Source organism: Rattus rattus, chromosome 6 (genome assembly GCF_011064425.1).
Source record: "Rattus rattus isolate New Zealand chromosome 6, Rrattus_CSIRO_v1, whole genome shotgun sequence".
Classification (NCBI taxonomy): Eukaryota; Metazoa; Chordata; class Mammalia; order Rodentia; family Muridae; genus Rattus; species Rattus rattus.
The window spans coordinates 129,861,313-129,888,503 of record NC_046159.1 but is presented as its reverse complement, the minus strand read 5'-3'; the positions used below and the strand labels follow the sequence as shown (position 1 = coordinate 129,888,503).

At 39.7% G+C, this 27,191-nt stretch overlaps 1 protein-coding gene across 1 annotated transcript in view; it reads left to right on the top strand.

Annotated features, from left to right (window-relative positions):
• Positions 1–4,692: 4,692 nt before the first annotated feature.
• Positions 4,693–27,191, top strand: part of Glcci1 (glucocorticoid induced 1) — a 67,615-nt gene continuing 45,116 nt past the window's right edge. The window contains 3 exon segments of the mRNA XM_032906945.1: positions 4,693–4,800; positions 4,803–4,871; positions 4,874–5,188. Of these exon segments, the coding sequence (XP_032762836.1) occupies positions 4,773–4,800; positions 4,803–4,871; positions 4,874–5,188 (412 nt within the window). The 5' untranslated portion in view covers positions 4,693–4,772.

Below are 27,191 nucleotides of genomic sequence, written 5' to 3'. Positions count from 1 at the left end.
CCCAGACGTGCTTACTTCTGAAGCAAACAGTCAGTTTCAATTTCCATACCCTCATATTCTTATTTACTTGTGTGAATGTGTGTACACCGACTGCGTGTGTCGTGGTGTGCATGAGGAGGCCAGAAGACATGTTTTAGGAGTTGGTTCTCTCTTTTCTCCAGCTGGGTTCCCAGGCTAGAACTCTAGCTTTCAGCCTTGATGCCCAGGCTCCCTCACCGTGGAGTTCTCTCACTGGTTCGTGTTTCCATGTGCTTTCAAAATGGAAAGCAAAGTCAAACAAACAAACAAACGACAGCAGCAACACAACTACTAATTGTTTATGTTTTTAGTGTAGATGTTTTACCTGCATGTTTATCTGTGTAGCATGCGTGTGCCTTGTACCCTCAGAGAACAGAATAGGGTGATTTCTGCAGGATAGATTCAGTTCCCACTGTGAACCCTGAGTGTCGTGTGGCTCAGCCATTAACACACACCTTTAATCCCTCTGACTTGAATAATGACAGGTCCTGAGTACCCAAACAATGAAGGTAAAGTTAGTTTGGAGAAGAAAGCGCCCATGCTTGGAAGTGATGTCTAATTGAGGTAGTAGACAAGGTGATGAATCAGAGAAAGATTTGACAGTATAGGACATGCCCAACTCTCACGAGACAGAAAAGGGAAGCTACCTAAGGGGCAATGGAAAGAGGGGACGGGAGGCAAGGAGGAGGGGGAAGCAGAGAGGGAGGCAGTTTTATACACACAGGTTCAAGAGAGAACGAGCTAGACACAGGTAAATACAGGAGCCAGAGAACGAGAAGGAGCAGAAGATTAGAACAGATTCCTAGTGTTAGTTTGAGGTCAAACAGCAATTCAGGAGAGGCAGAGAGATAGAGGAGAGAGAGAGAGAGAGAGAGAGGGAGGCTTGAATCGGTTAGTGTGGAGAGGAGTTTTGAGTCAGAACAGCAAGAACTTGAGAAAGAACTAGAAAAAAGGGGTGTTTATTCAGCTGCAGCTCTCAGAGACTGAAAAACGTTCTAGGCCTACATTAGATTATATGGAGGCTTCCAGGGCCAGGCCTAGATTAGCAGACTGGGGCAATAAGCCTTGGAGATGACAGTTTACCAGGAGAATAAAAGTTACATTGACATCTGGTGCCTAATTACAGGTGATGGTTTCAGGTAGTTGTGAGCCATCATGTGGATGCTGGGAACTGAATCTAGGTCCTCTAGAAAAGCAGGTGCTCTTAACAGCTAGGCCATCTCCCCAGCTCTGAGTTTCTCCATTCTTAATATCTCACATTGGGAATAAATTTCAGTGTGACTTTTAGGGGACAAATCGTATTCAATCTGTGGGAGATCCTAAGCTGAAAAAGCATGGACAGAAGCAAGCAGCTGGAACTGGTAGCTCTATGGGCTTCACAATTTCTCATCTTGTTCGCTCTCCCTGAGGGACAGCGTATTGTATTGTTAATTGCAGGTATTTGGAGAGTTCTGCTTACTCCTGTTTTAAGTTAGTCTACGGATGGTCATGGGATTTGCAAATTGTTGTTCCATAAATATCCAAAACATGAGGCCTGAGGAAAAGGTGTTCATGATTGTAATTTTAATTACACTCATTTAGTTTGGATGGGATGTTGTGTGTGTGTGCCTTTGTGTGTATGTGTTCATGTGTGTGCATGCATAGGTGTGCTTGCATACCCTAGAGCAGAAGATAACTTGGGCAAGTTGGCTATCTCTTTGTATTCTATGAGTCCTGGGGAATGACACTCATGTGGTCAGGTTTGACAAAGTGCTTTTACCCACTCAGCCAACAGAGGTGTTTCTAAAGTTATCAATGAGTGCTGTTACTTCTTCAAGACAGAGCAGTGTAGTAATGGGTTTATTACTAACGTTAGGCTTTATGTAAAATGCTCAGGGGTCATTGCACTCACACTCAATGGACAGGAAAATTGTGCTGGGCCTGTCTATGCTACAGTAATATTTAGAGTGGATTTCAAACCCAGCAATCCATACTGTGGCTACAGGGTTTAAAATTTACTTTTTCTAATGCTTATATTCTCTTGGCTTTTGTTACCCTCATCAGTATGAATAAATTATCACACGTTTAACTCACAGGCATTTGAAGGCAGGTGCTGCATTTAAATTCTTAGGTATGACCATCACTCCTTAATTCTCGAGAATAAAGTTTTTAGAGGGAACCATGTTTTCTTGAATAAAGAGAAAATGCCTGGACTTTCAAATAACTCATGATGACTCTCCGGAAACTGAAAATACTATTGTTAAGAACAGATAGTACCTGGGTGTGTAATTAATTCAATGGCACAACACTTCGTGCAGCCTATGTAAGGCTCTGGGTTCGATTTCCAGCATCAGATGCAAAACAAAATGGCACTTAAAAACTCATACAAGTTCTCTCACTTATATTACAATTTAAGTTTATGATGTTCGATCTGAATGAACATGAAACCTAAAATCATGGCCAGCTATATTGTTTTAGCTCCAAATGAAGTGCTACCGATCATTGTCAACTGCGGCTTCCTATGACTTTAGAATCATCATAAGCTAACGCGCTGAAGTTGTTCCACACTTGGATGGAAGTGACCAGAAATGACATTTCTATGATGAAGCTGTGCTGTAATCAAATCACCAACTTTAGACATTTGCCAGTAGTTTAAAAACTTTATACATTTTTAGTATAAATTTGTTATAATCTTATTCTTGCTGTTCCCCCCCAAAAAAAGCACCAAAAGATTCCATTGTTTTTATTCACAAAAGGTTATAACTTAATATGAAAACATTAATCTTTAGATAGAAAATCTAATACAATAGACAAATTATGTCAAATTTTAAGGTCATTTTGTTCTATATATAGTCAAAATATATGTTGTTCTAGAAAGTAAGAAAAGTGTCTTGATCATGTGTCTGCCGAGCACATACATCTTATGCTTGGAGCACAGGGTTTCTTCAGATGCCTGCCTTGGTCCCTCTGGACTCAGCTCTCAGCTTCCAGGTAGCTGAGTAATCTCAGACAAGACAATTAGTGTCTTTGTGCCCCAGATGGGAAAACAGCGAGGATAATAACAGCACATACCTTGTGGATTATGTGAAGAATGAATGAGTTAACACATAATAAAGTCCTTAGAACAGTGGCTGGCACGTGGTGAATGTTTAGTAAATATTAGCTAGTATTTTCATATGTGATAAAGTGTGGAACTATGACTAATGTAGTGGGATATAGTACAAGATGCTACTTTTTATATTAGGCATCATTCTTTTTTTTTTTTTTATTCTGACCACACAAGGAAGCCGAGAAACTGACCATTTAGTGGCTGGAATCAGGAAGCTTCTCAGTGTGGGCAGACATCAGGAGTACACCATTCTGACATCCCATTTCTTTATTTTGTAAAACCATATTTTTTTAATCTCATGAGCATTAATAGGAGGTATCTGATGTAGTGCTTTAATTATTCCTGATTAGGGTTTTATATACTTTCCTTCGCCCATCTATAATCTTTGTACTTCTCATTTTCCTTGCAGAATAACTACCCACCCCCACCACACAGAGGAAATGACCACAATGAATTGTTACATTATGCCTAGTATTTATTTCTCCCAAGAGACCATCTGCTCCTGGGTAGTAAACTAGGTGCCCTCCATTAATAAATCTGATGATGCGATGATGTAAATTTTCTTGTTGACATCTACAATTCAGAATGTGATGTTCTCCACCCCACTCTGCAACTACAAACGTTAAGACAGGTTGTAATGGCAGGTGCATTTTGTTGAGTGTTCCATACACTACTCCTGAAGTTGTTTTTATTCACAAGACGACTAAGACACTTAAAGACATTTCTATGATTAAAAGGGTTAGGGATCCTTTATTCAGCTTTAACTAAAACATCTTACCGGATGCAGGTGTATTTGTAAAGTTAGTTTGGCTTCAGTGTCCTCAGCCTCAGGTTGTAGAGAGCACTGGAGGGTGGAGCCCTTGCAACTTGCTTATCCTAGGGCGCGCTTGTCTTTGGGCGTCAGAGCACGCGTAGTGCACGTATGGACCCACTTTTCTAGCCTGACCCTCACCTCAAAGGCTGTCAACTCTTCTGTCCCTCCCCTCCGCGCCAGGTCCGCCTCTCTCATCCACTTTCACGCTCCGCCCCAGAGCGGAAACCTCGTACCGTAATTGGCCAAGTCTCCTTTCACTCCGGCTGCATAACCAATCCTCAGAACGCCGGAGTAGTGTGGCTCTGCCAATCAGATCAGTTGCAGCCGCAGGAGCCGGGTCCGGACCGCCCAGAGGCGTGGCCGGAGGCGGGGCGCCGACACAGGATTAGTTGCCATTCCGAGTGAGAACCGGGTCGAGGTGGCTGCGGCGGCGGCGTTTGCGGTGGCGCGGGCTACGCGCAGCGCGAGGCGCCTCGAGGCCCCTTTCTCTCCTCAGAGGCCAGAGTCCCGGCTCTACCCGTGGCCGCCGGGTCCTGTCGCGCGGGCGAACCCCGCGAGGGCTGAGGAGCCCCGGGAAGCCGGCGAGTGCCCTGTCAGCGCGATGCCCGGGGCGGCGGCGGCCATGGGCTGGACGCGGGCTCGGCCGTGAGCGCCCCGCAGAGCGCCGCGGGGCGGTTGAGGCCGTTGGACGTTGGCCGTCGCGGCGTCCCCTCCCCCTCGGCGGCGGGGTGCGCGTCGGAAGGGGAGCCCCGCGGCTCCGCCCCTCGCCGCCCCTCCCCCGTACACATCGCACGCACCGCCGCGCCGGCTCCCACACGCTCGCGCGCCCGCCCGCCCGCCCGCGGAGCCACCATGTCCACTGCGTCCTCCAGTTCCTCTCAGACCCTCACCCCGCGCCGCAGAGGATGCGGCGCAGCACCGCGGGCTCCCCGCCCGCCGCTGCCGGGAGCGGGACGGGCCGGCCGTGAGCTGCGCACCGGCTGCGGGAGCCGGCCGGCTGCTGCAGCCCATCCGCGCCACGGTGCCCTACCAGCTCCTGCGGGGCAGCCAGCACAGCCCCACGCGCCCCGCCGCCGCCGCCGCGCTCGGCAGTCTCCCGGGGCCCAGCGGGGCCCGTGGTCCTAGCCCGTCCAGCCCGACTCCACCGCCGGCCACTGCCCCAGCCGAGCAGGCGCCTCGCGCCAAGGGCCGCCCGAGACGGTCCCCCGAGAGCCAGCGGAGGAGCAGCTCACCTGAGAGACGGAGTCCCGGCTCGCCCGTGTGCAGAGGTAGCGAGCCCAACCCTCCCGTCCTCCCGGGCTGCGTCTCCCCGACGGTGCCCTGCGTGGAAACTTCAGCCTCTCCGGGCTTCTGTTTGCTAGTGCATTACCGAAGGTGTGAAAGTGGCTTTGGGAATCTCAACCCCCCCCTGAGGTCGCTGCAGGGCTTGAAGGAGTGACCTGAAAATCAACTTTTATCTGACCCTCACACCGCCACTCAGATTTTATCTTGCATCCCTCGCCTGCAAAAGAAAAGTGTTTCGGTTTAATAGCTTATTAGCTTTCTGTGTTTGGAGCCGGGGAAGGAGGAGCGGGGCAAAACCCTTAAACACGCACACAAACTCTAGCGGTGAATAAGGTGGTAGTGGTAATCTCTGCAGCCTTTGTGCTTTTCCACAAAGTTCTCGTCTGGAGTGTGTTTTGCTGGTTTTGTGTTTTGGAGACTTGATTGCGGTAGTTAGGATATCCTCTGCTTGTGTAGGGGAGACAGTTTTAAGTGCATAGGGTTTATGCACCCCTCTCCTCTACTTTATATAGTCATGCATTAGATCACTACTGCACTACAAATGGCTTATGCCTGAATGGTGATTTTCGTGGGGAATTTCTTAAAGCCTGTTTGTGGAGTGTGTTCACTTTTCCCTTCCATCTTTAAGTATACTTACCAGTTCAGTTGAGCTGTGTAGGGATCTCAAGTTTTCTTTTTTGTTAGGTGTCAAAGGTAATGGTCAGGGGGTGGATGCTGTGGGCTCCCCTTAATGTTTTCTGTTTGGGTTTGGTTTTGTTTATGTCTAGGGACATAGTGCAGGAACTAGTTGACTCCTGGGGGAGAAAAGGAAAATTAGGCAAAACAGGGACGTAAAGGCCATGAGGGAGAGTCGAGTACCTAATATTCTCAGATAGCAGCCTGGAGCTACAGTTGCTGCTGCTGCTGCTGCTGCTGCTGCTGCTGCTGCTGCTGCTGCTGCTGCTGCTGCTGCTGCTGCTGCATTGTGGAAGGAAGGAATCATTCGGAGTAGGGAAACAAAACAAAACAAAACAAAACCTGCTCGGAAGGGAAATACTACCAAGCTTCACACAATGTTTATGTGGTATGTGGGGTTTTTGTTTAAGGTGGACATTCTTAAGGTGTTTAGAGTTAGAGAAAGGGATTGCAATAGGATAGATCAAAGTTTAGGTATTTTTAGCTTTAATTTAGACCTGTGATTAGCATGTTGCTGAAGCACTTGCTTTCAGATCCCTTGATGGTAAGCCTCTGGGTAGGATGTAGTGCAGTGGAATAAGTGCGGGAGCACCAAGAAATACATCCTGTAATCTGTATGCACCAGGAGGAATTTGCTCCCCCACTCCTCCCCCAGGTCAAGCCAGCTGCTGCAGAAACTGACATCCTCCAGCAAATCCTGAATGAATGAATGAAAACAACGTGATCTCCCTAATAATGACCACAACCGAACACACATCTTTGGCTGTATTTTATAGAAAAGTCCACCATTTTCTAACAGATTAATGCCATATGCAACTCCCTTGCACATTTTCTGGGGCTGTGTTAAATGAGAGGTAACAGAAAGAAAAGAAGACAGCAGTAGTCACAGACATTTTTGAATGATTTAGCTTTAGCAGGTCGTTAATGGGAGTTTGGGGGATTTTTCTTTTAGGAACGATGTAAAAAAAATAAGAATTGTAGATCCTATGCAGAGGATTTTGTGGGCAGAGTTTGAGAAGTTTTGGCAATTGCTGTAACAATATAATGGCCTCCTAGTACCTCTTTTCTTTTTGTTGATAAAACAGTAACATCTTACCACAGATAATAGTGCAACTTGTTTTTCTGCATCCTTCAAAAGCCCTAATTGCTTAGGAATTACATGCCCCATCATGAAGTACTTTTAATGAAATTTGTGATCAGGCTTAAATTCTTCTCTTTGTTGTAGAATGGCAGACCAGAGTTTAATGCAATTTTAATGCAATCATGATGAAAACACTTAGTTTTGTGTCTGTCACAGTACAGATTTGCAGGGTCAGCTTGTGCTGGGAATGAGCATTCTATGCTGTATTCTGCTGTTTATAACATCAGGTGTTTTGTTCGTTTCTTACATCGAAGTGCTTTTTGAAAGCCATGCTCTTGTGCTCCTAGTTTTTGATTGTATTACCGCTATATTGCTTGTTCACATTCTGCCTTGTTCTCCTCTGCCCATAGTGAAAGTACAACATACAACTATCATGGTCTGTCTCTTTAGCCACTTCAAATCTATCCTGTGACATAACAATTTCACTAGTTTCTTTTGAATTCACTAAGGTTCTGACATCAGTGGGTTTTAGTTTCCACTGACCAAAGCTGCTGCTGCTACTGCTGCTGCAGACACTGACATCACTCTACTGCATGAATGAAAAACAGCAACGTGCACCAATCTCTCTCTACGCTCCTCCGTCTTTTTTTTTTTTTTTTTTGGCACCTTTCAAGGTGGGGGGATAGATATTATATTATGCTTTGAGAGACTACACATAAAGATTTTTAGGTAGACATTGACTCAAGGGATATGTATTTCATGGAGATAGATGTTGTTTACAAAAAGCTTTAAGAGCTATGAGCATTTAGATTGTGGGTGACAAGGAAGCATTCAGAATTGTATTCATATTTTGTCTAATTATGGAAGGAAACTAAGAGAAACTAGAAACTAAGTTTTCTGATTCTTTTATCACAAATTATAAGCAGAATTTTGAATCTAGTGTCAGTGTTTTTCTCAAATACTCCTAGCATATATATTTATAGGGTTAAGCTAAAGTAAAAGAGAGTTGATGCTTATGTCACAAAGCGGGGAGAAAACTGAATTCTGTAAGTAGGAACAATCAGTTTTAAAATTTATTGTATTTTAAAAATCCAGTGGAAAGATAGTGATTCTCTTTATTTTTGAACCATAACTTTAGATAGATAATTAAATGACTACCATAATGGAATATGCATAAACCTGCTAACATCATGCTTTATTTAAAAGACATGGAAATTTACAAATTGAAAGTTGTGTTTTGTTGGTGTTCCTGGACCATTCTCTTTTTGTATTTTTTCTTTCTTGTGTATTTCAAAACTTCAAGGTTATTATTTATATTCATTTCTGAACTTCTGCTATTAACAAAATGTCATCCTTCCCCTTGTTTGATTCTGAAGGGTCTTGAAGTGGTGAATGACAAGCTACTGAATGCATCCTATGGCTCCCTGTGATGTGTTTGTAATAGATGTAAAATCATAAAGTATTATGCAAATAGTTATTTTTGTGATGGTAATACACAAACTCTATCGTTGAGATAAGTATAACAATTCAAATGAGACTAAAGCAGAGTGTTAGAGTTAAAATTAATGATCTTTGAGATAAAGTCATTAAGAATGACCTAAAGAAAATATAAAGTAGTTGCTTTCTCAAAGCCAATAGAATAAACCCATGGATTTAAACAGTAAACAAATAAGACAGTAGGTAACAGAAATCCTTATGTCTGTAAATATCCAAATTAAAGAATTATAGGTTATAAAAGAGGCAAAACTAATTGCATTAGAGTACTCTAGTTGGAAAATCCTGCTTATGTTTATTTTACCAAATCTAGTAACAAAAATTCTGAAGATCTGATAATTTATTAGTTTCTTCTATGAAAAATAGTGTGTTAATTTTTGATTCAACCTACTAGATTTTTTTTTAGGCCTCCCACTCCTAAGAAATTGGCAATTCTAAAGTGTGAAATTTGATCAGAACTTTTTCCTTGGGAATCTTAAAAGGCTTTTGTCATATGTAAAAAAAATTATGTGTGTTTTAAAAGATAATTCAAAGCCAGCCAGCACAGAATGTGTAAGTGTGGACACTGTATTGTATATGTGTGTACTTAACCTGTTTATTTGTTTTAAGTTTTAAGCTCTTCATTAATTTCCTCTTTTTGAGTCATTTTAATGTTCTTAGTTGTGAAATATCAACATTTTGGTATTTTTCCTCTATTTAAAGATACTCTTCAGTTTCCCTTTTGGAAGTTGATTATCTGGCTGACATTTCTAGAGATTGAGACTCTCTGTACTACCCTCCCCCATTTGAAATTTATTAGAGTCATTATGAGAACTTATTTCTAAACTTCCCCTGCGTACAGTGAAAATGCATTAAGTTTTAGGCTTCCAGAATAATCTTTGAATTCTGATTTTGGAAAAAGTTCTTAATCTCTTAGAGTTGAACTAAATAGTGTTAATTTATGGCTCTGATTTTTTTTTTCCCCTTTCAGTTACCTTATGGTGCATAAGGTTTTAAAATTAGTAAATGAGTAGCAAAGTTAACCAGTAATTTATGCTGTAAATTTATCAATTTATGTTCAAAGAGTATATTCTTCCCAAATATTATTGCCATAAACATATAGAACATTGAATACCTAAGATGTATGAAGTAGGTTAATGAATTTTTAACTGTACATAAAGTCTTACGTGGGCTTATTAAATTGAAAATTTAGTTGGAGTACATTTCACAAAAGGATAACTCATTTACTCTGGTTTACATTTCTGAAAAGGCTTATTATGGTTTATACATTAGATAAATATTGAAAGATAATAGCATTCTTTTAATTATTTTACTTGTGATAATGTAGGTTATATTTGAATCAAGGAAACAAAACTCAGCTCCATGCAACAAATTAATTGTAAATAAGACAACATTCAAATTAAGTCTGAAATTTAAGAAGAAATTGAAAACCCAGTTTTACCAAACTTATTTGCTGCAAATACTGTGTCAAGATGCATATTATATTACCGATAGCTCTGGGTCTTAATTTTAGTTCAGTCTTTTTCCCAGCACTTAGAATTCCCAGACACCACCCAAGTTGGCTTCTTTGTAACACCTGTCCTGGATCTGTTCCTGGCACTGTTGTCATTTGTGTTCAGTATATATTGTTTGTTCTCCTATTAAATGTCTAAGAAACAAAGTTTTTGACAGTCTTTTTTTTTTTTTACATCCTACATATTATTTATTTAAAAAGAAACTGATCTAACATATGATCTATTAACTGGTCTGCTAAAATTATGCTGAAGAGAGAGAATACTGTTCATTTGCTGGTAAAGTCTAGGGAACTGATGGAATGGCTGGAGCACCAAAGTCCCTTACTCTTTGTCTGGACCTCTAGAAATGACCAAAACAGAATTAGTTTTTCCTGACAATTTAGGAAAATCTTTGTGTTCATTCTGCAAAGTAAAATTTAGTAGATTAACAGTAAGACTGAAGTTAAGAATATTACTTATGAGCAAATTGTCAAAAAATACTTATCCAGAATTGTCATTTTTATAGAAATAGGTATGGCTGATACTTTTATCACTGGCCTTATTTCATGTCCATGTTGTTGAGGCAAATGACAGGAGGAGGCAAGTTCATGAATACTCAGTGGCTTCCTTTGTATTGTCCTGTCTCTCTAGTTGCTATAGATAGAAAAGAAGGGCACATTTGAAGATGACTATTTGCCAAGCTATGTATACTTTTAAATTTAGCAAGAAAATGGGTTTAGAATTCTGTTCTTTTAATTCTGGATTCTGTGTTGATTTCACAGTTGATGAATTGCTGGGATTTTTAGGTAAAAGAACGACAAAACATGGGTTTCCCTTTGTGTTTCCATGGCACTATTCTGTTGTTCTGGGACATGCTCTAATACTTTCAGGGTATCTAAAAATGTTAAGATAGTTGGCTGAATGGAACTAAAATGGAATACCGAAGGATGGCTATTTTCTATTCTTGCTTCTTACATGCACATGGAGGAAATAGAGATGAACATTGCACCTTGTTCGTGGGCTGGGGGAGCTTAGGGTTATAAACATTATTGTGTCTGTTCTCATTTACATCTAACTACCTGTTTCTTAAGTCGCATTATACTGTGCAAAGTGGTTTTCTCTTCCTAAATCTTAAGAATTAGTTATATGTGGTGGTAAACTGACTTGACTAATGCCTAAAGAATTACTAAGTAGGTACTAGTCTCAAGTAATTGTCTCGGTAGCTGGCAGTAGCTTTAGTCAGCCTTTTGGAAGCTAACAGCCATGCTTGCAGTGTGAGTGTGAGCTCCACATATAGAATTTAACGGAGTGCTACCACGATGTGCCTTAATTATCACTTGCCACAATTAAGAATGAGTTGAAGAAGCTAGTGAACCCCATAGTATTTGTGGCAAGGTTAGTGTTTAAGGTTGTCTGCCAAGTTATTACAATTACATAATTCAGAAGTCATCTAGCACTATTTCTAAACAAAAAACTGAAAAGCACTGCTACTTGTAGCCTAGTATTGCTGAAGGTCAAAAGTACCCATACACTGCTGATACTAATAAATTATCTTATTTGTCTTATTTATCTAGTATGGTCATGGGAAAACTTGTTGAAGAGTTCATTAACTGATTTTTATCTTTCCATTATTAGAAAATTTGTATGTTAATATAGGTCCTAAGATAACATTCAATTGACAGGGTCACAAGCCGGCTATCTTTCAGCCTCAAGTTCCAGAGTTCTTGGACTACAGGCATGCTATACAATACCCAGTCTCCGTTGTTCCTTAAGAATCTTTAGTATCTGTCTATAGGTGCACATTTAAAAAGCATTCTTTCAAATGTCAGAACAGTGTAGTGGTCCAGGGAGTTATTTTAAAGTTATCACTCTGTTACATATTTTTCTTTCATTTTTGAAACTGAGAATACATTCATTGCATATACATAATGTTCTTCTGCAGTTTGACATAAGGTAGTGTCACTGACCTTTGTGTACTCTGAACACACACACACACACACACACACACACACACACACTTTGTTGTAGAGGTCTGAATTGTTGTTGAATGTGGTTTCTTGTGCACTATTATAGACAGTGTAGCAATACTTAATGATGCCTTTTGAGACCATTGAAACGAGTTTGACTTGGCTTTCACTAAAATACCTGCTACTACTGATGAGAATGTAAAGTAGTAACCATTCCTATAGTAGCATTTATGTGCTATTTTTGCGGAGTGCTCAATGACTTGTTTGTTTTTCTTATACTCAGAATTTACATGTCTTTATTTTTATTCACTTGTAGTTTTTATTTTAAAGTAATATTAGCATTATACCCCTTACACTTACTCTTATATTTGTCTTTAGGATGGTTGCTGTGTTTTTTCACTTTCTATAAGACATGCACTCAAAGTGTTATTTATACAGATATTTTATATTATAAATATTTATACAGATAGTTACTATTTAAGGATTAAAATTTACACCTAATTTATGGAAGAACAAACAGATGCTTGGTAAATCATATTTTTGAGTCAGTCTTTTTTTTTCTCCCATTTTTATTAAATGGGTATTTCTTATTTACATTTCAAATGTTATTCCCTTTCCTGGTTTCCAGTCCATCAGCCCCTAACTCCAACCCCTCCTTCGATATGGGTGTTCCTCCCCATCCTCCCCCGTTACCGCTTCCCAACAATCCAGCCTTGGCAGGACCAAGGGTTTCCTTTTCCACTGGTGCTCGTACTAGGCTATTCATTGCTACCTATGAGGTCGGAGCCCAGGGTCAGTCCATGTATAGTCTTTGGGTAGTGGCTTAGTCCCTGGAAGCTCTGGTTGGTTGGCATTGTTGTTCATATGGAGTCTCAAGCCCCTTCAGCTCTTTTAGTCCTTTCTCTAATTCCTTCAACGGGGCTCCCGTTCTCAGTTCAGTGGTTTGCTGCTGGCATTCGCCTCTGTATTTGACATGTTCTAGCTGTGTCTCTCAGGAGAGATCTACATCTGGTTCCTGTCAGCCTGCACTTCTTAGGGGTCAGTCTTTTCTAATGACTATATTCTATTCTAATGCAAATAGAATATTGAAGAAAAGTATATGGACCCTGAATATGACCATGTGGTGAGTCATGTGAAATTTTAAGTAGGAATTTGGGAAATAAGGCATAGAAAGTGATAAGTGAACTACTGCTGTTTTATATTCATTAAAACATTTTACTCTTGAAGTTTCTCAATATGGAAAGAAAAAGAAAAAACAGTTCATACACAGCGAAGTTGATGAATCCTTTATGTTTGATTCCCATTTTTAGTCCATTGTTCCATGTAGCTTTTTGCTACCTGACTTGTGCTCCAGGAATGGGCCATACTACCAGCCCACTTCCAGCTTCCCTTGAATCTAGGGATAAAAGACATACACACACACACAGTTGTTCATTTTTAGCTTGCCTACTTTGCACAATTGCTGAGCGCTACAATCTCCAACCTCGACAGTGTGCTCTTATCATTACTCTTAGCTTCACAACTCCTACCTGCCCTGACTTTAGTTGGTCAGTTGAATCTAGTCCCTGCTAAACATCTCTGACCATCTGCGTATAGGAGCAGCCACAGTCCACTGTTCCTCAAATGGCTGCCCTGTTATCTCTCCAAAGCATGGGGAACTCTGTCTTTCCTTCCTTGTGTCTCCTTTCTTGGCTCCAGGGACCCGGAAGTCCTGCCAATTGTACCCAGCAATTGGCCCATGGCTTTCTTTATTGACAGATTAAGAACCAATTGGGGAACTGGGCCTTAGCACATAACTGCCCCTACAGTCCATAATTAATGTAGCTGTTTGCAAGTCCTTGACAGTTTAGCTGTAGTTTGGTTCATTTATCTTAAAATTGTATCACTGTTTTGGTGGGTGTGTCTGCTTTAACTAATACACCTGTTTCTTTTTAGTATTATGGTATGTAATCTGATATTTGGTATTTAAAAGGCCCTGCAGTAAATACTTATTAAATCCGTATATAGGATTTACAGAGATTTCTGTTTGAGCTATATAAATACACATGTGTACACACTGAGAGACAAGAATGCATACTCTGGAATGAAATTGCTGAAGAATGATCATAAGACATGAAATCTTAAAAGTACATGATAGTTTAAATTTAATAGGTTGTATTTATGCTGTTCCTTTTATAGAATATTAACTAATTTGAGTCACTTATGAATTCTGTCTTTGTTTTGGGCATAATTCAAATATTGTTAAGCTTGGGAAGGCACTGATTTAGATCTTTGTATAGTGTAGAAGGAATCAGTGTTTTGCTATAGAAATAGTTTGGACAAAAATGAATTTTACACAAGTGTTCATATTTTTGAAAGATATAACATAGGTTTTTGTTTTTTTTTTTTTTTTTTTTTTTTTTTTTTTGTTCTTTTTTTTTTTTTGAGCTGGGGACCGAACCCAGGGCCTTGCGCTTTCTAGGCAAGCGCTCTACCACTGAGCTAAATCCCCAACCCATAACATAGGTTTTTATAGAGTGCTTTTTTTGTATAACATATAAAGTTTAGACACAACTAAACATGTTTCATAAAGTATGGAATGTACTAAATGACTTTAAAATTATTGCTTACAAAGTTATTCAAAAGACTAACACAAACCAATATGTAAACGAACTTTGACCTTGAGACAATTTCGTAGGAAGCCAAAAGTCTGAAATGTAAACAAACAGTTTTCTTATATTTTGACCCATGTACAAATTATCCTTTTTTGTTGTTGGATTTTTGTTTTTTCCCTTCAGCTCCTTCCACATCTCTCCACTTTCTCAAATTCATGGCTTGTTTTCCTTTTTATTAGTGTTATACTCAGACCACTTTTCTATATATAAATGCAACCTACCAAGTACATTTAGTGTTGCTTGTATGTGTAATACTGCTTCCTATTTGGATAGCCAATTAGGGAGCTCATCCCTGGGGAAGACCAATTCTCCCTCTTTCAGCAGCTTATTCCATGGAATAAGAATCTAAATTTATTTTATTTCCAGTGATTTAACATCATCATGGCCAAAATTCAGTGGTTCTTTAAGTTAGAAATGTAATTGTACTATTTGTAAAACCCAGGTAAGGAGATGTGAATTATATATTAATTTGAGTTTTATTATGATGGATAACTTAAAGTGTCAGGCGTATTTCAGATGCTTATTTGCTTTACTGATTTTCTAACTTAATGTACAAGTAAAATGATTTAATTTACCAAAATGTTATTTGCACAAACTGTTTAGGAAGTCAGTTGCACAAGGTTGAGGTTCATTGAGGTTGTTAAAACATATTACTAAATAGTATAATTTCTCTTTGCTGAATAAAGGTTCTGACATTTAACAATAGATCTATGTGAATACAAATATATCATTTCCATTTCCTCCCCAGTCTGAGTTTGGAAGTTCTTAGAAATTTGGAATTCAAATAACTCCTAAAAAGGAAAGGATTCCTGTACTAATTATCACCCCCCGCCCCCCGCCTGCTATCCTGTGAAAAGATGTGGTTTTTTTAGATAAATATTCCAAGGTTTTTTCTATAGTTGTGTCCTTACTAGACAAACAAATAAAAAGTAAAGAGGCATTACTCTGTATAATACTCCATAATAGCGCTGTTCCTAAGCAGCCTTAGGAAGTAGCCCTCCTTCCTTGGGAAGAGCTTTTAGAAACCCTTATATTCTTATCACCGTCAGAAGACAAAACAATGAGTAAACATCAAAAGACTAGTCATTTATTTGTAGGAATGGATTCTTTTGTTTATAATTAGATATTCCTAGAGGGTGTTGTTTTGTGTTTTGTTTGTTTTTTCCTTTTAATATGAAGCTTTCCAGGTTGTGGGAAGGGGAGGGAAGGGGAGAAAGGGAAGAGGAGAATGAGAATACATTCATGTGCCAAGATGCTTTGAAGATCACATTCCTTTCTCAGTCACCAGATAAGAAGTTCCTGATGCTCTCTCCACATAGTATAGAGGTTCATGGTCATCTTTTTGTAGTACTCCAGTTTTAGTACAGTGAATGGTAGTGACTCAAAATTTGCCCGCTCATATAAGATAAAGTCATTGGAGAACCAGCCAGGTTCAGTTTTGACATTCCGTGATTATGAGGTAACTTATGTCATTACAGTTATGTTTTTTTTTTCCTGGAGGAATGGTTTAGGTGTTGTACTTGTGGACTAAACTGCTTCCTTTGAAGTTATTTGATAAGAGTAGATTTGTTGTGTTGGGGTTTGGAGAATTTAGTTTCAACATGTTACCTTTTGTGAATCATTAAACATAACTTAAAGTCATGGTTGTTTCCAGGATATTATCTTTTTAAATTTGTTATTTTTTTATGTGCATGGGTGTGTTGCCCTGCATATGTATCTCTGCACCATGCACGTGCCTAATACCCATGGAGGCCAGAAGAAGGTGTCAGATCCCCAGGGCCTGGAGTTAACACACAGTTATAAGCTGGCAGACGGGTACTGGGAATCAAACTCGACTCTTCTTAACCACTAATAGATCTTTCCAGCCTGCTTAGTCTTAACAAATGCATCTTACTTTTCTCTTAAAGGCTTCATAATTTGTGAGCACAAATTTTGTTGGTTTTTATATTCAAAATTGAAACAATCTTTGCAAAGTGTACTAATAAGCTAGGAATGGCTGTGTGTGCCTGTAATATTAGTATTCCAGAGACAGAGGCAGAAAAATAGTGATCTTAAAGCCATTCTGAGCAAAAGATCCTGTCTGAATTTAAAACAAAAAGTATAGGGGCTTGTGAAATAACTCAGAAGTAAAGTGCTTGTTGCTCTTGCAGTGAATTGGAACCCCATGCCTAGCACCTGGGTTAGGGGGCTCACAACTGTTTGTAACTCCAGTTTCAGGTATCCGGACACCCTCTTCTAGCCTCTGCAGGCACATATGCGCATACCTATACACATACAAATCGTTAAAAAGTGTGGCATTTCTAAGGAATAGAGTGATTATTCTGACAGGTAAAACTTACTAAAGATTAAAACTGACCTCTCTATAGTCTTTAAACTTAAAAATCTAAGTATTTTAAAACATAACTATCTTTGGGAAGCTTGTTAGTACCTTTTTCTTAGACCTATGTTTCCACAGAGTAGAGTACACTATACTATTAGTGTGGAAATTGGTTGTTCAGAGTACATGCTTTGAATTGTTTTATGCTACTAAGAGAATAAAATAATGTAATAAATATTTAACTGTATAGTTTCAAGTTTGAATCATGCTTTAGTGATTCATTTGTACAGAGATACAATTTAGAAGAGCAGTTTTCAAGATCAGGATATTGAGTGATTTAAGTTTAAAGTCAAGGACTTGATGTGGAAATGATTTCTTTGTTGGCACTGTAGAACACAGCTTGGTAAACCTAGAGTATTGGGGTGGTGCTGGGGGGCTGGTGGTGCTGGGGGGGTGGTGCTGCTGGGGTGGTGGTGGTGGTGGTGGTGGTGGTGGTGATGCTAATGATTAGTTTTTGTGTCAGCATAAAGCTTGACTTTTCTTTTTAACTTATTTCTCCATTCTGATTATCATATATTGTTCAGTCTCAAAATTCCTTTCAATATTTCGGTTTCTTTACATTCCCTCCAGGACCTAACTATCTCCTGTTAGACTATAGACTGCTTAGTATTCTAGGAAGTGATACAACTTAGGCCTCTCCCTGCCACTAGGCTTTTATTTTGCTATTTGTCTATAATTAAGTATAGTCTATCTGTAGAAGAAGAAACAAAAGTGCTTTTTATAAAAGATCTCTTTTGGATTCTAAGTTAAGGTTAATATGAAATAAAATTCACCATATTTAACTTGACATAAAAGATTCACTCTTGACATATCCATTTTGTACCTGTGTTCCTGCTTGATTGAACTTGCTGTTTTTAAGAAAATGTTCAGTTTTGTTTTATTAAGTAAATGTTCTTTTGTCACTCTTTGCTTTGAATTCAAGGTCCCTGTTAGGAATGTTTCTTTCTCAAACATACATGCGTTTTTGCTGAAAATTCCTGAAATCTCTGTGAGTAGCCTTCAAATATCCCCACCTTTTCCCGATGGAGGTAGTTGTTATTTCTCATTATCTTTTCTTTTCTTGTTATCTTTTGAAGCATAAACTACATCTCTTTTTGTTCTGTTGTGTCTATTTAAGCAGTTGTGGTCTTACTAAAAGTGTCAGTTTCTTGAGAATAGTCACTTTTGGATGTCCCTACCCAACAAATATCTTCCTTTATTCAGATGTTTTAATGTTTCTTTATCAGCTTGTTTGGAATGTTATTAAAGATTCTTCTGAGTTGACAGTTACTGAAAAGTTCTGAAAGGACATTGAGACTTGTTAAATTATTTCCCTTGTGCTAAGTAGATAAGAAGAAACGCTACCAAGAGAATGAATGTTCTTTTAAAAGTAGAAGAGAATGATGGATAGAAAGTGCTGACCTTTCAGTAAGATTGATGGTATTAGGCTTTCGAAAATACAACATCCAGTCTTCAAGAGGCTCCCAATTCTAAGACATAGAACAGACAGTAGCACTGGAGTCTGCTTACCAAAGGTTGTGGTTTATCAGAGGTGTTCTGTAGGACCAGTGAGGTAGCTCAGCAGCCAAAGATGTCTGCTCTGAGCCTCATCTCAGGTCTGTCCTCTGGACCCACGTGGTGGAAGGAGTTAATGGACTCCCGAGAGTGTCCTCTGACCTGCATGTGTGATGCAAATAAGCACAAGCCCACAGTACATTAAAATGTAGTCTGAAAGTATGTTCAGTAAACTTCTGATGAACTTTCTCAGTATTGATTGAGCTTCAATATTTTGTTTAATGTTGCTTAGCAAAGTATTTTTTTTCTATTAAATGTGACATGCATACATGTGTAGTTATAATCTGGTTGAAATGACATACCTCATATCTCTGATGGTTAAACCTGTAGAACTTTTAGCTAAGTGTACTGTTCTCCAAACCTGTGTAAGAAGATCACATTGAGGATTTACATATGTAACCTAACTTTTTTTTTTTAAAAAAATCTTTTTGGGAGAACAATTTATTTATGGTATTCTCAGTGAAAGTGAATCTTTTGTAGGGGTGAATAAGACTTTTGAAAATAACCCCTCAAAAAAGTTACTAAGAAGATAGTGTTGAATAATTGAGATTATCCTGCTTGCAATGACAGATTATGATGATAGCGCAGTGAGACTGACTTAGACACTTGATTTGAACTGTCCCTAGGGATAACTCAGACCCTTCTGATGTTAAGGATTTCTGTGGTTTTGCTAAATCCTCTTTTATTTCCTCCTTTAAGTCTACTCGTAGTGAATACTTTGTAGTCTTACTCCTTACAGTTAAACAAGCTAAATGGCATATGATGCTTTTATTCTGTTCAATTAAAAACTGTTAGTTTAATCTTCCTTATTCTTTTTTTAAAAAGATTTATTTATTTATTTATATGTAAGTACACTGTAGCTGTCTTCAGACACACCAGAAGAGGGCATCAGATCTCATTACAGATGGTTGTGAGCCACCATGTGGTTGCTGGGAATTGAACTCAGGACCTCTGGAAGAGCGGTCAGTGCTCTTAACCACTGAGCCATCTGTCCAGCCGGATCTTCCTTATTCTTGATCTGCCCTTCTCTGCTAGCTGAAATAGATTCCTGCAGAAGACTGAGGAGGTCTAGAAGAATAGTGATTAAATGGTGGAGGAAGTCTGAGTCACTGAATGATAATACTGAGGGCCACCTGTCAGCCAGGAAGATACACATTAGACTGTTACTGAGATAACCCACTCAGCTTTTCAAATAATAGCAGTTAGCATTAACCAACATTACTTTAGAGCTTAAAGAAAGGTGGTTAACTAGCAATTGTTTTTGATAGTTTTCCTTGGGAGACCCATTCTTTCTTGTCTGGTTTGTTAAATAGGCATATATATTGTCAGTGCTTCAAGATAACCCATCAAGTTGATTGTGTGACTGTGATAGAATATATTTGGAAGTAGTTTGGTATCACCAACCAAAGCACCTATAGCTACTCTGATTAAAATTTTAAAACATAATCTTTAAAAACATTTTGAGAGCTCTTAAGTAATGGCTGCCTCATAGAAATAAGACCAGTTTACCAGAGTACCTGGGAAGCTCAAGGAACTTAACTTGTTTGCTAAATGGTTTTACATTTTGTTCAGTTGTTATTCCATCTCAACACTACATTGAAAAGATTAAGAAAAACAGAGAGGGAGAGGGGAGAGAGGGAAAAAACAGTTGAGTCATCCTTTTTGTATAATTAGGTTGGTGTGGTTTCATCTTCCTCCCACATTGAGATGAATCTCCAGTATATCTGGAGGTGGTGCTCACGTTTGTCCAATTGTCCCAGCTCTAATGTTTATTTTTAATGACACTTTTTTCTCAAACTAAAATCTGGATGATTTCACTCATGTTGCAGGGCACTGGAATTGAATAAAGTTATCCCATTATTTAAGGTAAAATTTTAAACTTAGATGTCAATAAACACTGGCCCCCCACTTCTCTCTATTGGGGATTGCCAGTCTTGACTCAGGCACTGTTCAGTTATTTTCATAGGCTGTTATTGACTAAGATGAAATGACCAGTTCTATGATTAGAGGAATAAAGCAAGATGCTATTTTAAAATATTTCTAGCAGTGGATTTACTTTATTTTCAATCCTTGGCATTACTTCTTGAAAATCTTTTATGTATAATATTGGTAGAATTGTTGGCGTGGAATGTTAGTAGAATGTTGTTCTGTGTATGCAAACACGAACTAACAGTGTTTTATCTGTTCTTCAAAACAACAGAAAACACCCCACCCCGGCACCCCGACCTTGATGAAGATGCCATTTTGTTTTCCTTCAGGATGTTTTCTTCTGTTTTTTTTTGCTATCCCAGCTTTAATGAAGCACTCAATTTTGGATAAACTGCTTCATAGTTACGTATTTGGTTCTTTAGTGTCAATATTTATGAAAGTAAATGCTACATAAATATTTGTACCTCCCTATTTCTGGAGTCTTGAGTCTGTTGAACCTATTTACTCTGGAGAAGTGTGGTTGTGTGTGTTCCCTTTGCTGGGCCTAAGGATATTATTGTGGAAACTACAACTTGTAGGGTAGATTTAATTTACTAGGCTGTTTTATGTTGAGAAAATTGATAGATTTGCATCTATATTAGCACAGATTTCTGTTTATAATCATGGCATCAGTAGGTTAACCTAAAGGACAGTCATACGTCCATAAGGTTTTAAGTCATTCTTTGCCTAAACCTTTCTTGCTTCATCTTGTCTGTAGTTTACTGTGGACTTAGCTGCTCACTCAGTTACTGGACTGTTACTGGCCTACTAACTTGTACTTGCTATTGTAGGGGCAAAGCACTTTAAGTAATTGAACCTTTTCATTTACAAATTATATGCCAAAAGATATTTGAATTTATAATTTAGAAGATTTTCATTTTAATTTGAGAGAAACTTTTCACTTGTTGAGACAGACCGATATTTTCAGCAATATATTAAATCATTTGTTGCTGCTCAAATAGAAAGCTTATGTTTTTTCCAGAATGTTGTTTTTATATCATTTTAGAAGTCAAAGAAACTATAGTAATGCAGATATGTACGTGTCGCATTCTTATATTTCTCACGTCATATCTGTTCATACTGTACTTTAAAAAGTTGACATAATTTGATTGTTCTTTTGTAGAGTTTCTATGATATTAATAGAGATCATTTTTTCCTTGCTTTAAGAATTTTCAGGTATAGATGAGATGGTTCAGTAGGTAAAGCTGTTAAGCCTGAAGCCTGACTTCAGCCCTGAAGCCCATGTGGTGAGAGGAAAGAGCCAAGTCCTGCAAGCTTTTCTGTGACCTACACACACACAAACACACACACACACACACACACACACACACACAGAGAGAGAGACAGAGAGAGAGAGAGACAGAGACAGAGACAGACAGACAGACACATGGATGGACAGACGGACAGACAGAGATAGAGAAATGTAAACATTTTTAAAGAGACTCATTTCTGTTCCTTGTCATTTTGGGTAGTTGTGGGAAAATCTGGTTATTCTCTTTGGACCTTCAGAGTTCCTTTTAGCTTCTTCCATGGCAAGGAGAAGGTCCTTCTGTAATTTGTAAGTCTTTAACCATTTCCCTTAAAGGAATGCCTGATTCTGTTTCTTGGTCCCTCTTTAGAGTTGGACAAAGGCTTCTCTATGGATGCTCTCTAGATTTCGTCTGTGATTGTGAGCTTTAGAAGACGAGAGTAGGCCAGGACTGTAGAGCTGAGGAGAGTAGGCCAGGACTGTAGAGCTGAGGAGAGTAGGCCAGGACTGTAGAGCTGAGGAGAGTAGGCCAGGACTGTAGAGCGGACGAGAGTAAGCCAGGACTGTAGAGCTGAGGAGAGTAGGCCAGGACTGTAGAGCTGAGGAGAGTAGGCCAGGACTGTAGAGCTGAGGAGAGTAGGCCAGAACTGTAGAGCGAGAGGAGAGTAGAGCTGAGGAGAGTAGGTCAGGACTGTAGAGCGGAGGAGAGTAGGCCAGGACTGTAGAGCGGAGGAGAGTAGGCCAGGACTGTAGAGCTGAGGAGAGTAGGCCAGGACTGTAGAGCGGACGAGAGTAGGCCAGGACTGTAGAGCTGAGGAGGTGGCCAGGACTGTGGAGCTGAGGAGGAGAGTGGCCAGGACTGTGACTGACCAGAGTAGGCCAGGATTGTGGGCTGAGGGAGGTAGGCCAGGATTGTGGGGCTGAGGAGGTGGGCCAGGACTGTGGAGCTGACGAGAGTAGGCTAGGGACTGTATTGTTGAGGAGGGTAGGCCAGGACTGTGGGGCTGAGCAGAGTGGGCCAGGACTGTGGGGCTGAGGAGGTAAGCCAGGACTGTGAGGCTGGGAGGTAGGCCAGAACTGTGAGGCCCAGCGAGAGAAGGCCAGGATTGTAGAGCTGAGGAGAGTAGGTCAGGACTGTAGAGCGGACGAGAGTAAGCCAGGACTGTAGAGCTGAGGAGAGTAGGCTAGAACTGTAGAGCGAACGACAGTAGGCCAGGATTGTAGAGCTGAAGAGAGTAGGTCAGGACTGTAGAGCTGAGGAGAGTAGGTCAGGACTGTAGAGCTGAGGAGAGTAGGCCAGGACTGTAGAGCTGAGGAGAGTAGGCCTGGACTGTATTGTTGAGGAGAGTAGGCCAGGACTGTGGGCTGGGGAGAGTAGGCCAGGACTGTGGGCTGGGGAGAGTGAGCCAGGACTGTGTTGTTGAGGGAGAGTAGGCCAGGACTGTAGAGCTGAGGAGAGTGAGGCCAGGACTGTGGGGCTGAGGGGAGTGGCCAGGACTGTAGAGCTGAGGAGAGTGAGGCCAGGACTGTAGGGCTGAGGGAGAGTGGGCCAGGACTATATTGTTGAGGAGAGTAGGCCAGGGACTGTGGGGCTGACGAGGAGTAGGCCAGGACTGTAGAGCTGAGAGAGTGGAAGCCAGGTAGAGCTGAGGAGAGTAGGCCAGAACTGTAGAGCGGACGAGAGTAGGCCAGGACTGGATTAGTAAGGTGTAGGTGAGTACTCGGACTTCAGTGTCCTTTCTACATTGAGCAGAAACTCATTTCTGTCTTTATATAAACCTAGCCAAACACAGTGAAAGTATAGTTGAATACCAGTTACACACACACACACACACACACACACACACACACACACACACACACACACACAAAGCTATTCTCTGTGTCTGTTTTTAGAAAGAGTTCAGTATCACACAACCACATGTTCTGATACTTTAGTCTTAGATTTAGTAGTTAAGAAGAACTCTGATTTCCTTTATGTAGTTCAGCATTTATTTGCTTTACCTGAACATGTTGTCTCCTCTTTCAAAGATGCTAACTTTGGTCCATACATTCCTACCATCCTTAATTGCTTTGCATACTTTAGGTTCAATTCCATCCGTGGTAGATTCTTTCCAAATAGACTCAAGAAAAGTATTATTTTAATTTTTGCTAATTGGAATAGTAAAACCCCAGATGTAGTTTTCATTTTAATTCTTCTTTATTTTTGAAAGTATCATACATCTTTATAATGAAATATTTTAACCACTCCTCCTATTTCTCCTACCTCCCTGTAGTCTTTTCAATCTGTCTCCCCCCCAACAATTTTTTGGGGTGTGGGGTTTTTTGGTGCAACCTATTAAGTCCACTTAGGGGTGCCCATGTGTCCATATGGAGCCAGAGACGCTGACTAGTGACCACACTTCCAGAGAAAATGACTTTCCTTCCTCTGGCAACTGTCAGCTGCCAATAGCTCGTCAGTGAGTGGCAGAGGCTGGAGAGCATCTGTTGCCCGCACTAGAATTTTGGCTGGCTTGCTCTTGAGCAGGTCTTATGAAAATAACCACACCAGCTATGAATTAATGGGTGCAATAGCTTAGTCATGTCCTGAGGAAAGTGTTTCACAGCACTCCACTCCATTATCCTCCTCTTATCTTCAGTCTGCATCCTCTTCTGTGATGTTCCCTCAATTGTAATTTTTAACTATGGCTGTATACTTTAAAGGTCATTTTGATTTTATTGAAACATACTTCAGAAAGATAAATTTCATTTGAATTTTTCTGGATCATTTGGCTATTTTTTTATTTTTCTTCTTGCAATAAATAGTTTCAAGTTTTATTTTAGGAGCGCTTGTTAAATTATTTTCCCTTATTCTGTTCTTTTAATGCTCGTTAGGCATCTGTTGGACCTTTTTTGCCTATGTGATCAGTCAGCTGTGCATTTATTTTACCAAATTGTGTCTACTGATAGGAAAGGACTTTGGTTCTTGCCTTTCAGTTTTATTTCAAATAGCATATTTCAGGTCATTTTCCCTTCTTTTCTCTTATCTGAAGTTCATTTGAATTCGTGATTTTATTTTGTATAACTGTTGTGGTTGGATATCGGTTTTAAATAATGGCTGAGTACATCAGTGTGAGTGTTAGGAGAAGGAGCCTAGGAATGATCTAAGTGCTTAGATCATTAGCGTTCTGATGACTAGCTTATTGATGTGTCACAAAAGTGAAGGTGCCAGTTCTTGCTTCTGTTGGATCCACATAGCTAGCTAGTGTGGTGATCAGTTAGTTACAGCAAAGTTAGCCCTTATTTTCTGCCTTTTGCACACACCCAACTGCCCTTTTGCCTCTGCTGAGCATTCAGGCTAATCCCAGCTACAATAACATTCTCACAGAGGCCAGCCAAAGCTGGTACCATCCATGCCTTTGAATTTCCTAGCTTGATGAACTCTGTCAATTTTTTCTTTAACTATAATAAACCAATGGTGGGACTTCCCTACTGTGTAGTATATATTTATGGCTATATTTCAAATCTCAGATCAAAACATATATCCGTTTTGAATATTTTGAAATTGGGGAAAAGACACATAAATAATGTCTTGCAGTTTTAATGCACTTGTTGTTTTGATTTCTATGAAGATTAAAATAGGTTAAACATTATAAAATAGTATCTTTAAAGGGTTAAGGTTGTTTTATAAGATCCATACACAGGATTCTAACTTCAGATTCAGGATTAAATCCTTCAATAAAATTAAGTTGTTATGGTTGAAGTTTCACCTTGCTTACATATTAAAGTCCTGACATTTTGGTTGTATAAGAAAGTCTATTTAATACATTTTTTGAGATTTGCTTATAGTAATTGACTTTTATTGTAGTCAGATTTCATTTACATTCTAAGTACTTTAAATGCTTAAATTGTTACCCAACTTTTTTTTCTCTTTTCCATGGTATTTTGATCACCTTCATCTCCCACTCCACTCCCATAACTCCTCCCAGATCCACCCTCACTTCCCCAGTTTGTTTTTTAATAACCCACAGAGTCCTATTTATGCTATTACTATTCTCAATGGGTATAGGATCAGCCACTGGAGTATGGTTCACCCAGTAGGGACCATTTCCTTAAAAAAGCTATTTTTATCCTTGCCAAGAAACCATAAACTGTCAGTAGATCTCAGGAGTAGGGGGATTCATGAGCCCCTCCCTCTTCTATACTACAGCATTGACTTGTTTACTCTTGTGCAGGCAGCCACAGCTAATGTGAGTTCCTGAGTGCAATTATCTTGTTATGTCTAATAGACACTGTTTCACTCTGTTCTCCCTAACCTCTGGCTCTTAAAACCTGCCTTATCCATGAAGCCCGGGGAGGGGGTGATAAAGATGTTCTATTTATGATGGAGCACATGCGCATTTATTCTGTGCACATTTATCAGTTGTGAATTCCTGCTTTAACCAACACCCACTGTACAAAGAAACTTAAAATGAGGATTGATAGCTGCATTAATCTACAGATAGTTATGAATTTACAGGACAGTTTGAGATTGTGGTTTTTTAACAAAGTAATAATAGGCTCTCCCCCTGAGGCCCATGAGCACATCAACCATGGGTTTTCAACTGGGTTATCGGTGTAAGAAATGCTTTTCCTTTGTGGAGTGGGTCTTAACTCCAATCAGAAAGCAGTTGTTTACCATTGTAACATTTCATGCTACTGTTGCACCCATGGGGATATCTTGTCACACTGGTTATTGTGGTTCACAAAGTTCTCAGTTGGGTAAAGCTGTTGCTAACTTCCTCTCAGCAACCTATATTAGCTCCCTCTGGTACTGTGAAAACTGGCAGCAAAGAAGCCTCTTGGTCAGTACCCACTTGATTTCTCCATGTCCTGTGAGCAAAGTATGTGAGATCTTCAACAATAATTCTTACCGTCAAATTCTGGCGCTCAACCAAGAGAAAGGGCAACAGCCTGTGTCTGTCTATTTGCTATCTATCATCTATCTATAACATTCATTCATTCATTCATTCATTCGAGGGGTGTCTCTAGTTTAACTGTGACCAACAGCATGATGTACCTGTATGTGGCATTAGGATTTCTATTTGGTAAAATAAAGCTTCTGGGAGGACCATTATCCCTATGTAGCATGGATCCAATTAAACTCCTTTATATGAGTAAATAATAAAACATGTTTCTATATGCTTTTAAAACACCTTAATGTTAGCCAATCTTTGTTCAGCTTTTATCTTCCTAGTGTTCATAAGCATTCACTTGAGCCTTTACTTAAAATGTTGCTGTATAGCCAGTGCTTAGTTTGGAAAGTGACCTTTGGAAGATCTGCTGGTTATTAGAATTAATTAGTTAGCTTTAGAAGCTTAGCTTGTCATTGCAAATTTCAAAGAACTGATAATCCTTTATGTAGAAGGATATTTTCTTAAGTCAAGCTTTTGGTGCCCTTAAGTGGAATAAATGTGTGTGTGTGTGTGTGTGTGTGTGTGTGTGTGTGTGTGTGTG